Raw genomic sequence first — 14,298 nt, 5'->3', positions numbered from 1 at the left:
CAGATATGTCAATATATGAAATACAGGGTTTGGAACTCTGTTTTTTCCATTTATTATAAGTAAGAACATTATGTAAAATAACATTATGTAAACATCCACATATATTTGGATATATGGGGCTATGATTTTTCTCACTCAGCCACAAAATACACCTAAAAGTTCTTAAACTGAGTGGAGAGGTTTTATAAGTTACATATATATCACAAAATAACAATAAATACCCCAGAGTAATAATATAAAAACAATCATCATTCCACTATCAAATCTAGAAACTTAATTGTATGTGCAAATCTATCTTCCTTCCTGAAATATGGTGTGAACTGTCCAGCCTTTTATCTAAAGCTACTCCCTCCTTATGCACTGAATACAGATGAAAAATAAAAGTCTTCACCTACTCAAGGGTTTGCTACTTACTTACTGCTTTCTCTTGCATCATTAACTATTCCTTTTCTATTAGATGCAAGCATCTTTAAAAATACCACTAACTTCTTGACTCCATTTCCTGTGCCAGCTACCAATGCTTGCCTGATTCATTTTTGTGGCACAGGTTCTAAAAAGTCTTATTTACGTTTGTTTTCTTTACTACTGAACATTTTCTTTTATTTGTCTCCTTCACTTTGTTTTCCCCATTTCCAGCCTCTGGTAACCATCACTATACTCACTTTAACTTCACACTTATTGAAATAACTCCTGTGTTCAACTATGTTGTTCCCTGTTTAAGTGTTCTTCAGCAATGAACTGGTCTGAATTACTTATTTACTATGTCATTACTAGAAGGAATGGTTCTTCTGGAGATTTTCAAATTATGCACAAATAGCTGTTTATAAATCCTTAAGCTTTAAAAAGCCTTTTACTGACACCTGTATATAACAGTCTTAAACTTTAAAATTTAAGGTGAATTCAAAGACATTTTTTTTGTAAAGAAATTCAATGAATATCTATGTAAAAGTTCTCCTTTCTCTTTTCCACCAAATACCATTCTTTTTTTTAATGCAAAGTAATACATATACTTTTAGTTGTTTAGAACCCAGTGCCTCACACATGCCAGGCAAGCGCTCTACCACTGAGCCAGAACCCTAGCCCACCCAAATATCATTCCTTTTTTGGGGGGGATACAGATGATTGAACTCGGGCACTTGGCTACTGAGATACATCCCCACCCACTATTTTGTATTTTATTTAGAGACAGGGTCTCACTGAGTTGCTTAGCACCTCGTTTTTGAACTTGCCTATCCTCCTGTTTTAACCTCCAGAGCCGCTGGTGTATGTTATGGTGCCTGGCCCCAAAACCATTCTTACCAAAGGTAAACGGTGTTAAAAATCCAACATTTCCTACATCATCTTAGACATATTACAAGTACATATAAAATTTTTATTTTAAAATAAATGCTATTCCACACTATTTATTTGTCCTATAGGTTTGTATTTTTCATTTCATATTTTGCCATAAAATTTTTGAACAGCCAGGGATAGTGGTGCATGCCTGCAGTCCCAGCTGCTCTGGAAGCTGAGCTAGAGGATCGCTTGATTCCAGAAACTTGTCAACCTAGGTAACATTTTAAAAAAATTTTATAAACTACTTCAGAGTATCATATTTTAATTTCTCCTCTAATGATGAATTTTATACTATTTCCAGTTTTTTACTACTAACACATTGCTATAGTAAAAAATCTTTTACATATATACATCTTGGTGCACACTTACATGTTATTTATTTATATATGTAGAAGGAAAATTACTAGTTTAAAGGGAATATCTTTTTTTAAATTTTTTTCTTTTAATAATTTTTAGTTGTCAATGGACCTTTAATTTTATTTTTAGATGCGGTGCTGAGAATTGAACCCAGTGCCTCAAACATGCTAGGCAAGTGCTCTACCACTGAGCCACAACCCCAGCCCTGGGAATATATATCTTTAATTTTGAAATATACTACAAAATTTCTTTTAAGAAAATTTCTTTAGTCTAAAGGGACCTTCACTTTAACATCCTTCATAAAGTTTGGTGATCCTAAAAATCTGGGGATATCCTTTATCAATCATTTCAATTAATGATAATCTGTTCAATGATGGTAAATATCTCTTTGTTTTAATTTATATTTCATTAATTACTAACAAAATTATGCCTCATCTCATGTTTATTGATTAAGTTTTCTTCTCTGCAAAGTGCCTTTTCCAAAACTCTTGCTCACTTTATCGTTTTCACTGATTTGTAGGATTTGTTATATATGAAAATATTTCTCCCCAAAATGTCATTTATTTTTTAAACTAAGCGTTGACTGATGTACAAACCTATTTAAGTTTATATAGATCACTTTTTTTTTTTTTGGCTTTTGGTTTTCTTAGAAAAAGATTTTTAAAATATTCTTTTATTTCCTTAAAACTCATTAATTTTTAACCTTGATATATAATCCACCTAGTGGTTATTTTGGTACACATTAGGTGGGCCCAGAAGTAGCTATTTTTCCAAAAACATACTCAACTAACCCATCACTGTGAACTGAAGAGTCCTAATCCTTTCCCCACTGATTGAAAATGAGACCTTTATCACAAATTAATCACACATATGTAGAAATTTACATGCATATATTTCTGAACTCTCCAAACTCTCTATTTTGGTTTACTAGACATTTATATACTTAAAAATTTATTTGTGCAATATATTTTCTTATTTGGATATTGCTGGTGTCCCTTCATCATTAAATACCTTTACTTCTTATTTTTAAATTATTGCTTTTAAAAGTTTCCAATTTGACTCTTCATTTGGCCTAAGAGTAGATCACCTCAGGATTTCATGTTTTGTAATAAGAACTGGAGGATTATCTTTCAAAAGAGGACATGCAATCCATGTCTGTATCAGAAAGTAACCACAGTAATACATTAATGAGTTAGTTTAAATCAGGTAAAATACCTAGCACATACTAAGCACACAGAAGTTGCATCTATTCTTTGTCTCCCCCTCCCCTCCAAATTACTCACCTGCTGCAAACTGAGAATGAGGGTCTTGGCACATTGAATTTTATCAATCTGCCTGGTTTTGCTCAATGTTTCCTTAATAATATCACCATAGTCATTGTAATACTATGAGGAAACAAAAGGAAACACAGCTTTAAAATTTTTGCAAAAAAAAATTTAAAATATTTATTTTTTAGTTGTAGTTGGACACAATACCCTCATTTCACTTATTTATTTTTATGTGGTACTGAGGACCGAACCCAGGGTCCCGCAAGTGTGAGGTGAGCGCTCCCCTGCTGAGCCACAACCCAAGCCCCAAATTTTTGAAATTTCATGAGATGAAGGATGGTGTTGGTAAAAGAAAGAAAAAGTGACTACAAAAAGGATTTCATTTCTTCATCTTAAACATAATGAAAGTTAAATGATATTTTTCTAAATTAAAGCAATGTACATTTGATACCTAATTATGAGGTAAAAATAATAAAAACTAAAAAGGCCAGGAATTCCAGGAGGAGAGGAGGTGATATAGGAGAGAAAAACCTCTCAGACTTCAGAAGAGAACTGAACAACCATCTAAAAGGTGGATATAAATTGAAGAACTAAAATCAAAACAGTTAAAATTGCTTATTTCTGGAGATTAGCCTAAATGGGAGGACAGATTAGAGTAACAGATTTATTGTTTCATTTATTATTTTAGGTCACCAGAGTAATTTAGCACATAGATCTTTCTTAAGTTCAGTTTTAAACAGATCATGTACAGAAAAGCCACAGAGCCACATATCAGAATAGCAAAAATCTATCAGACTACTCATAAAAAGGTCAGAGCCTACAATGAGCAGAGATGTGAAAAAAGTGCTAGGGCTGATAAAAATTTTGAATAAAGTTATTATTATTATTATTATTATTATTATTATTTGGAACTGATGCAGTACTATTAAGAAATGACAAGGCAAAACTAAAATCCAAACTCAACATATTAAATGATTCTCTAATTTTCTGATAAGGGAAAAAAGTACCTAAAAATGGTAGAATAACTGGCAAAATGATACTGAAAGCCAGGTTTAGTGAAGAACCAATGAAAGCATCAAGTCATTACAAACAAATTAGTTTTCTAGATTGCACAAATCATGTCCTAAGGAAATTTGCAGAGATTATAGAAACATTGAGTTATTTAAGGAATGGAGAAAAAATAGGAAAGGTGCTGAAAGACAGATTTTTCAGAGGAATAAGGTCATATGAAAACTGCCACAATCCTGGAAATGCAGAGTGACCCTGGCCTGCCCTGCAGAAGAGGAGGAGGAGGGTGACTGCGCTGTGGCCCCTTCTACCAATGTGTGGCTCTCCTGGCCCACTTCCATGTTGGGACACTGCAGCCACCTCCATAGCCCACACCCCATGTGTTAGCCTCTACCTTAGGACAACAGACAGGGCCTGGAGGCAGCAGCCCACCACAGCACTGCATATCCAAACAGGCTGCCCAATGCCACCACATGGCCTGCTTGTCAGTCCCATCTCTGAAAGCAATTGCCTTCATCCTGGAACACCTCTATCACCATCATAGGTTACCTATGCTGCTGCTACCACTATCTTTAATCGGGGGTGCTTCCATTTTAGGACACTGGATAGGGCTTAGAAGCCTAATATCAATATACTTACAGGTTTGAGGCTCCTGTTACTACAATCTAGGGACATGCTCACTTCCATCTAGAGACCAAGATCCCTGCAGGTTTGTCATACCAGAGGTAGTCCTGCTAGTCTACTTCTCGATTCCTCATTCATTCTTCCTATGATCTAATACCTCTACATTTTCATCTCCTACCTCACAAACCCCATTCCACCTGCTGCTCTCTTTGTCCACTATTAAACTGTAAACCCGTATGCAAACCTACTATTTATACTATAGATATGAACTGAACACATCAATAAACACATTGTTTATTGTGACAAAACTGTAATTGTCCAAATAGGAGTTATTTGGTTTAAGACTATATATTGTTTGTATCAATGTTGTAAATAATGGTTTAAGGCTACCTATGTTTGCATTGTTTGTATCAATGTTGTAAATATTGATCTGCCCCTTAAAGGCAATGTACTGGTAACCTACAGGGACACTACAATATTATAGGGTAAAAACTGTAATACCCTGGATCCGCTTGCTAGAGGGGAAGACACATGGACAATAAAAAAACAAGGGAAGAAAGTGCCCCAAACAAACCAAGATGCTACAATAATAGAATCCACTGATAGCACAGTAGGTGAAATGTCAGGAGTTCAGAAACAGATTACTTCAAGAAAGAGAGATTCTGGAAAAAACAAAACAAAAACAAACAAACAAAAAACCCCAGAAATCCTTGAAATGAAGGAAATTCAATAGAGGGCTGGGGTTGTGGCTCAGTGGTAGAGCGCTTGCCTTGCACATGAAAGACCCTGGCTTCGATCCTCAGCACCACATTAAAAAATAAATAAATAAATAAACAAACAAAATAAAGATATTGTGTCCATGTATAATTAAAAAAAATTTTCAATAGAAAGCATCACCAACAGACTAGATCGCTTAGAAGACAGAAACTCAGGCAATGATGACAAAATACATTATCTTTAAAATAAAGCTGCCCACAGAGTGAAAATGGTAAGAAACCATGAACAAAACCTCCAAGAATTATGGGATAACATGATAAGACAAAAATCTAAGAATAATTGGAAGATTATTAATTAATTAATAATAAGAAGGCACAGAGATATAAACTCAAAGGAATGTATAATCTCTTCAATGAAATCATATCAGAAAATCTCCCAAATGAACTGGAAAATCAAGTACAAGAGGCTTACAGGACACCAAATGTACAAAATTACAACAGATCGACACCAAGGCACATTATAATGAAAATGTGTAGCATACAGAATATAGATAGAATTTTAAAAGTTGCAAGAGAAAAGTTTCAGATTACATATAGGGGAAAACCAATTTGGATCTCAGCAGGTTTCTTAACCCAAACCCTCAAAGCTAGGATGGAGCAACATATACTAATCTCTGAAAGAAAATGGATGCCAACCAATAATATTATATCCACCAAAATTAAGCTTCAGATTTGATGATGAAATAAAAATCTTCCATGATAAACAAAAGTTAAAAGTAATTTAGAATGAGAAAGCCTATACTACAGAACATTCTCGGCAAAATATTCCACGAGGAAGTGAAAAACAACAATGAAAATCAACAAAGAGAGGAAAAGCTAATCAAAGGAGAAACCAAGTCAAGTTAAAAACTAAAAATAAATCAAAATGACTGGGACTACAACCCATATTTCAATAATAACCCTGAACACGAATGGCTCATCTCATAGGAAAAGATATCCACAGACTGAAGATGAAAGGATGGGAAAAAAATACCACTCACATGGAACACAAGAACAAGCAGGAGTTTCCATCCTCATATAAGATTAAGTAGACTTCAAACCAAAGTTAGCCAGAAGGGATAAAGAAGGTCATTTCATACTGCTTAAGGGAATCATACATCAAGAAGATATAACAATTGTAAACATCTATGCTCAAACAATGGAACATATACAGTATATCAAACAAACCCTTCTCAATTTCAAGAATCAAACAGACCACAACATAATAATACTGGGTGACTTTAACATACCTTTTCACCTTTGGATAGACCTTCCAAACAAAACTAAACAAAGAAACTATAGAACTCTATAATGTAATCAATATTTTAGACTTAACAGACATATATAGAATATTTCATCCATCAATAAGCAAATAACACTTTTTTCTCAGCAGCACTCGGATCCTTCACTAAAATAGACCATATCTCATGCCACAAAGCCAAGACTTAGCAAATACCAAAAAATAGAGGTAGTACCTGCATTCTATCATACCATAATGAATGAAATTAGAAATAAATGATAAAGTAAAAAAATAGAAGCACAGACCTTACCAGTGGAGTATGCCTACACTGGAGAATCTGAAATGTGAAATGCTCCAAAATCTAAATTTTTTGGGTGGTGCTCCAAAAATTTCAGATTTCAGTTAGGATCACAGATGTTCAACCCATAAATCACAACTGGAACTGGACCATACCCAAACACAGATAAAGGTACAATTGGATCAAACAGCACACAATATTCTGAACATGGCAAAACAGAACATTCTCTTTGACCTGGGAAGGCAAACACATAAAAACTAAGAAGCATTTCCTTTTATCCATGCCTGTTAGAAGAATTCTGAGATCTGGTTTTTTTCAGAGGGTCAGGAACAAAAAGAAGCTTATGGAAAAGCAAGCAGCTAGAAAGTTGAGTGTTTTTCGTGTAAATGCTAGGAACTCCTACTCCAGTGAGTGAAGACTGATGCAATGGTGAAGACTCAATAAAGAGTTTATATAAAATGATAACATTATTAGAAAATTATTAGAATTATTAGAAAATTATTAGAATTATTAGAAAATTATCCACAATACACGGTTCAAAGGTGTCAATTCATTATAATTGCAAATTTCTCTGCTGTTTAGGAGAAAAATAAGAATATTAAACTGTACCTTCATGTAGTGTTTAAAGATGTCTGCAGCTGCATGCATGTCAACAATATCATAAATGATAAGTTTGCTGAAGGCAGCAAGTAGATTCCTTCTTTTATGTAAGGCCTCAATTTTATTAGCTTCATCTTCTTCATCACCCTCTAACCACAGAAAATAAATTGGTTATAAATCTGGCTCTTGATCCAATAAAACAATGTAGAAAATCTGCATATTTGAAAACTAGCTTTACAATACTTCACAAACAGGCACAATTCAGTTTTACACAGAACAAAAGTAGTTATACTAATTATTTTAGAGTGCTATTTATTACATGCTTATCAAATACTTGGTAGGCAATAAGATTCCTATCTTTTAGGAGATTATCATAGTAATGATTAAGATAATCAAATCAGCTGGGAGGTGGGGATTGTGGTAAAAGCATGCCTGTAATCCCAGCAGCTTGAGAGGCTGAGGCAGGTGGATAGCAATTTCAAAGCCAGCATCAGCAACAGTGAGGTGCTAAACAACTCAGTGAGACCCTGTAGTAATAGGGCTGGGGATATGGCTTAGTGGTTGAGTGCCCCGACCCAGAGTTCAAACACAGGTACCAAAACAAAAATAAAAACAAACAAAACAAAGACAGCAAATCATATATAGATTGTTTCATACTTTTGTCACAACAACACTGTCAACTTGTTTTATCTTACAATGTTTTTTCTAATCTCAATATTTCTTATATGCTAATACATTCCCACAGGGGAAAAAACTATGAGACAGGCAGAAAAAGTTGTTTTTCTCTCTATATATTTTTTAGTTGTATATGGACAACACCTTTGTTTTATTATTTATATGTGGTGCTGAGGATCAAATATAGTGCCTCACATGTGCTAGGTGAGTGCTCTGCCACTGAGCCACAACAAGAGCCCCAGAAAAGTTTTATTTTAGAAAAATATATAGAGGGGTAAAGGAAATATATGGAGCAGTTAATTTTCAGTGCTTGTCCACATGGTTATATTATGAGTTGAAAAATAAAATCTATTTTGCAAGCCATGTTAAAATACTCCATTAAAAACTTTCTAAATAAGTAGTGTTTCTCATTTAATTTTTTTAAAATATATAATCCATTGTGTTATGTATTTCTAATCCTAGAAAAAGTTTTCCTACAAGGCTCCAGATGACAACATTTATTTCAGGCTCTGTATTTGGGATAAGTCTTCTTTCTTTTGTTTATATGTATCTATTGATAAAATAATTTACTCTCAGTCTCTTTCTTTTTACTAGTAAGTCCTGATAAGTTCTGAGGCACCAGTGCTTTGAGAAACTGGAAATCTTTTTGCTTAAAATAGCAGTTAAGATCTCTTGAGATTAATTGAGTGTAAATAAACATACTCTGTTCCACACTGCAGTATTTCTAAAATGTTCTCTTAAAAACAAGATTTTTTCTTTTTTTTTTTGGAGTCATGCTATGGATCCAACCTAGGGCTTCTGCATGCTAGGCAAGTGTTATACCACTTAACTATACCCTTATCCCTATAAAGAATATCTAATAGCACCAAATAGATGTGTGGATCAAATATGCCTCTTAAATTTTTTTAGAGAGCTTAAATCATCTATTTCACAAATAATCTATTCTAAATAATATTTATTTACAATTAAGCATTAACAATTTAGTCTGATTTTGCTAAGCGATTATTTTGCAGGCTCAGCACGATTTTGACTAGTGAAGTTTGATGATTATCTTTCACCATTTAATTTCTTTGAGCTATATTTTATTCAAGTGATAATATATGACAGCCTCTCAGGAAGAGAAAAGAACCTGGATGCTTTCCTTTAAAAAAACTGTAAACTTGGGGGGCTGGGGTTGTGGCTCAGTGCCAGAGCACTTACCTCACACATGTGAGGTACTGGGTTCGATCCTTAGCACCACATAAAAATAAACAAACAAAATAAAGATATTGTGTCCATGTATAACTAAAAAAATATTAAGAAACAAAACAAAACTGTAAACTTGGATGCAGTCAATGAGAAACAACCTCTAGATTGCATATACATTTGTACATGTGGGAAATGGCAAATGTACAAGATTATTCATTATAGCTGAAGACTGGAAACTATATGTCAGTTAATGTGAGCTAGATTATGTAAATTATCCTGTATCTACACAAAGAAATATTATATGGGGCTGGGGTTGTGGCTCAGTGGTAGAATGCTTGCCTATAACGTGTGAGGCACTGGGTTCGATCTTCAGCACCACATAAAAATAAGTACATAAATAAATGAATGTACTGTGTACATCTACAACACACACACACACATACACATATATTATATATATAAAAGAGATACTATATGGCTGTTTGAAAAAGAATGAGGAAGCTTATATTAGGATGGGGAAAGAACTCTAAGGTACTTTTAAAGGAGAAAGCCATCATTATCCATATTTTTGTTCTTGCTGGTTTCTGAAATATATGAATATAATACTATTAGCATTTTTTAGAGAGAGAAAACTTAGTAACTCTTGGATTTGAATTTTTCACTTCTGTCTTTTGGGATTTATAAAATAAAATAAATATCAACAAGGTGATAGCTATAAATACCCATGCTCTGGTTCTCCTCATCCTGGTCAATGAAAACATGATCCATCACGAAACTCAGGAGTTCTGACTGGAGTCCAGTATCTGGATTAAATACCAAAGGCTGAAGGCCCTCTCTGCCACCTGTCATTAACTGGTGGCTAAAAATCATCAGAAGATCACAAAGTAACATGAAAGCCTAGAATGAAAAGGAAATTCATTAGCAAAATAGTGCATGAATATAACTACATGCCAATGTGAATGAAAACACACTAAATAATAACAGTTCAACAGCAAAACCTTAACATAATAAACTCTCTTTAGTTTTAATTTTCTTACCTCATTACCCTCTCTCATTAAACACTGGTCGCATTTAAGGTCCTCCTGAAATACAATCTATTTATTTTACTTGGCTGTGTTAACTCAAAAATGTGGAACAAGAGATTTTCACCTGAACTATAAAAAAATAAGTTAAACTCAACTCTGTAAACATATAAGTGGCATCACAAATGACAGATGTGAAATTTTAAGAGAAACCATGTTAAAAAATTAATGCTTAGACCATTAATATAAAACTGGTATTTAAAAACCTCTCAACAAATTGAATCATAAGGGAACTTACCACTTTTACCTAAAGACTAAGTATTAACTTAGCAAATATGCATTATTTGAACGGATGGGACGAAATAAACCTCATTAGTTTAAAAATCAAAACACTTTGTTGTGGGATTATTGAGGGCTGTGACATTTCTGAATAATTCACTGAAACTCATCCCATAAAAGTTGATTTCTAAGAGAAAAACCACAATTTCGGCACTTATTTGGGGGATGGCTGCCTGTCCAATTGTCTGGCTCTAGCAAGAATGATGCTAGTTTATGCTCTGATTGCACAACAATGAAATACATTAAGATATTTAAGAAGAGCCATTTGAAAAGAGGGAAGCTTAAAGAGAATCCAGGGGATTTTTACACATTTTTTTACACAGGTCATTCAGAATATCATCGAACAGGTCTGATATAGAATGAATGAATATTTGGTTTAAATGGCCAGAGCTGGGTACTTCTATATAGCACTGGTGGGATTCCAAACATCTACAGAGTAAGGTTTAGGGATCTTTGTTTCCATTTTAAGTTAAATGTTAATAACTCAATAAAGAATAAAGGTTGTGACAATCTATTTGTATGAAGAAATAGCAAAGGATGAATAACATTGAAACTTTTAACCTGACAAGACTTTTATTCTAGCCCAATGTCAAAATAAGAAAGTATGTAAAAGGTACAATCTATTTTATATAAAAGTATTCCTTAGTAGAAGAGTGAGTTAAAGAAATATTTTACAAAACCAGTCAATGGAAACAGTACTTCCCTGGGCTCCACTCTGAACCTTTTGGGTTGTAACCTTGTCCAAGGAGTAAGGAGTCTGTTAAACCAGAGATATCTCCACTGGCACCCTGACTGTCCACATACAGAGACTTGGGAATTTCTTGCTCTAAGAAACTTGATCTTAATTGTGAAAGCCTTCAAAGGCCTCTTCCCTAGGCCTATTACACCTCCAGTACGTGTATTCTTAGGCCTCAGAGTGGTCAAGGGGTAGCTATTTGGAGGGGTTGTACAGACAGAGTTTGGACATATGGTTTGAAGTATTCAAATGGATACGCAAGAAACTTCCTGGGGTGAGGAGGAAAAAATGACAAAAGGGCAAGTTCTAGCTCTGCTCCCCAGACTTCAAACATTCTGATAGAGTTAGGAGTCAAGATTTCTAAATTTGAACTTGGTCTTCAAGTTGATGCAGAATATACTTGTCAAAGTACAAGCATAGAATTTATTTATATAACAAGTTTGTTAGCTGAAAAACAAAAAAGCCCACAACAAAACAAAACATGACAAATTTGTTAGCTTGCTTTATAACTTAAAACATTCAGACATCAATACTCTTGGTCCTAGGTCCCATGAATGTTAGGAAGAGATAAATATGCTAAGAATGGCCACAAAAAATTACTTTCTTACTATTTATTAATACATTTGGGTTATTTTTACTGAGAGCTCATAACTGATAATTTCTTACTAATTTCTTACCTGTTCCTTCACTGGAGTATTAACATTAGATAGGCACTGCTGGCAAACAGCCAAAAAGGATTTCACTGTTTTCCTCAATACCAACAGATCCTCCTGCAAGACACATTCAAAGATGCAAGCATGAATTAATATCCTAGAAAATTGCCAAAAGAAATAATAGAAAAATAGCCAAATTGCTTTATTGTGAAGGAAATTTACAAGACCAAATTTATCACTGAAAATCAATTAGTATAGTTATTTTCTAGCTTTTGACCTAATGGAAAGGGCAGTGAAGGTAAGAATTTGGAACATGCATTTCTATTTAGCAATGGACTGCTCAGTGTGATTGCTCTCAGAAGTTTCCTTTACAAATATGGTTATTTAGGATATTAAAATCATTAGTTACTTCTACAACACATATTAAATAGTAGTAAGATCATAGGGTGCAGCAGCATACTGAGAAAAGTAACAAAACACCAGTACCGAACTTCTCCTATATTCACAGTGTACTGCAAATGTTTGTGGAAGAAAGATACACCTTCAAAGAGTGGATGTGTAAATAGAATTTAATTAGATGGCCAGATAATATCTCACCTGAAACAACACTGAAAAAGTCTAAAGGGAAATTTACTTTCTCTTTTTTCATACTGGGACTGAACCTGAGCATGCTTAAACACATTCTGCTTAAACACACATTCTGCTACTGAGCTGTAATCATTTTCCTGAAAGGAGATCTAAACTCTATCAAGCATCTACAACACGTCAAGCACCGATTTGAGGGTTTACTATTATACAAGTTAATTACTGGCACATTCATATGCACCTGCAGCCCCAGCACTCAGTAGGCTATGGTGGGAGGATCTCTTTGAGCCCGCAAGTTCCAGAGCAGTCTGGGCAATAATATTGAGAGACTGTCTCAATAACAACAACAAAATAGATCCTAAAAAATCAGTCCTTATTAGCAAAGGGCATTGAAACCAGGACTGATACCAGAGCTCATATTTTCCTGACAAATGAATGACACGTGCAAAGATTTCAGCATTATATTGGTTTTTAAAATAGCAATAAAAAGTAATTATCTGAGCAAACGCCCATGTAAAAATCATTTTAATAAGGTACTCTATTAAATTAAAATTCTTTAGGCTCTTCTATTTTGTAGAGATGACAGCACTATTTTGGCACCTTCACAACCTAAATAATAATACTTTGAAAGTTATACATATATCCTATTACTAATAGAGTGCACATATTTATTTTATTCGGGGGGTGGGTACCAGGGATTGAACTCAGGGCCACTCAACCACTGAGCCACATCCCCAGCCCTATTTTGTATTTTATTTAGACACAAGGTCTCACCGAGTTGCTTAAAGCCTCACTTTTGCTGAGGATGGCTTTAAACTCGTGATGCTCGTACCTAAGCCTCCTGAGCCACTGGGATTACAGGCATGTGCCACCATGCCCAGCTACAGTGCACATATTTACAGGAAGAAATAAGCTCATCTTGTACATAGTAGTAAAAGGAAAATGTCTTGAAGACCTTTAATGTACCTGTGGATTAATATTCAGTAACCACATCTCAACATTCCTTGAACTTTAATTTCAAACATTCACAATGCATTGAGGAAAACATAAAATAACAGGCAACTACAATGGAGTGCAGAGTGCTATGGTAGGAGAGAGCATGGGCCCTATGCTAGAAAAGCTAACTCAGAGTCAAAAGTAGTCATAAAAGGAGAACAAAGAACTAACATGAAGCTGGATCCAGGGGACAGAGATTATTTAAAAAGGTATTCCAGATACGGCCCCAAACGTTCAAAAGTTTGGAGATACTTTTGAGGAAGTTAATTGTAGCTCAGGTATAAACAGGAGTGACAAGAAAGCAAAAGAGAAAAATAGAACCCATTTCCACTTAAATGAAAGGCCATTTTGAATGTAATGTTAAATCATTTGGATATTATCCTGATAAAAATAAGGAACTACCAAAGGAGGATTTTTATAATGGGAGTGTTAAAATTTTGTGCATTGGAATCACATTCTAAACAGAATGGATGTTTAATAGGTCATTTAAGAGAAGATACAATCTTTTGTTGAGAGCTTATTGTGTATCAAGTACTATGTTCCATGTTCATAAATATAAATTTCACAATCACTCTGTGAAATAAATGAAAACATTTCCATTTTATAGACAAATAACTGA

General features: G+C 34.2%; 1 protein-coding gene across 4 annotated transcripts in view; it reads right to left on the bottom strand.

Moving 5' to 3' along the window:
- Stag1 (STAG1 cohesin complex component) overlaps nucleotides 1-14,298 on the bottom strand; it is a 373,003-nt gene that overhangs the window by 20,014 nt on the left and 338,691 nt on the right. For all 4 annotated transcript variants that reach the window (XM_071615631.1, XM_027933685.3, XM_071615633.1 and 1 more), the window contains 4 exons: nucleotides 12,123-12,215; nucleotides 10,071-10,245; nucleotides 7,495-7,634; nucleotides 2,976-3,077 (listed from right to left, as the gene is read on the bottom strand). In XM_071615631.1, coding sequence (XP_071471732.1) covers nucleotides 2,976-3,077; nucleotides 7,495-7,634; nucleotides 10,071-10,245; nucleotides 12,123-12,215 — 510 coding nt within the window. The remainder of the gene's footprint in view (nucleotides 1-2,975; nucleotides 3,078-7,494; nucleotides 7,635-10,070; nucleotides 10,246-12,122; nucleotides 12,216-14,298) is intronic.

Source organism: Marmota flaviventris, chromosome 8, assembly GCF_047511675.1.
Source record: "Marmota flaviventris isolate mMarFla1 chromosome 8, mMarFla1.hap1, whole genome shotgun sequence".
NCBI lineage: Eukaryota > Metazoa > Chordata > Mammalia > Rodentia > Sciuridae > Marmota > Marmota flaviventris.
Note: the sequence above shows the minus strand (reverse complement) of the source record. Positions and strands in the feature narration are given on the sequence as shown.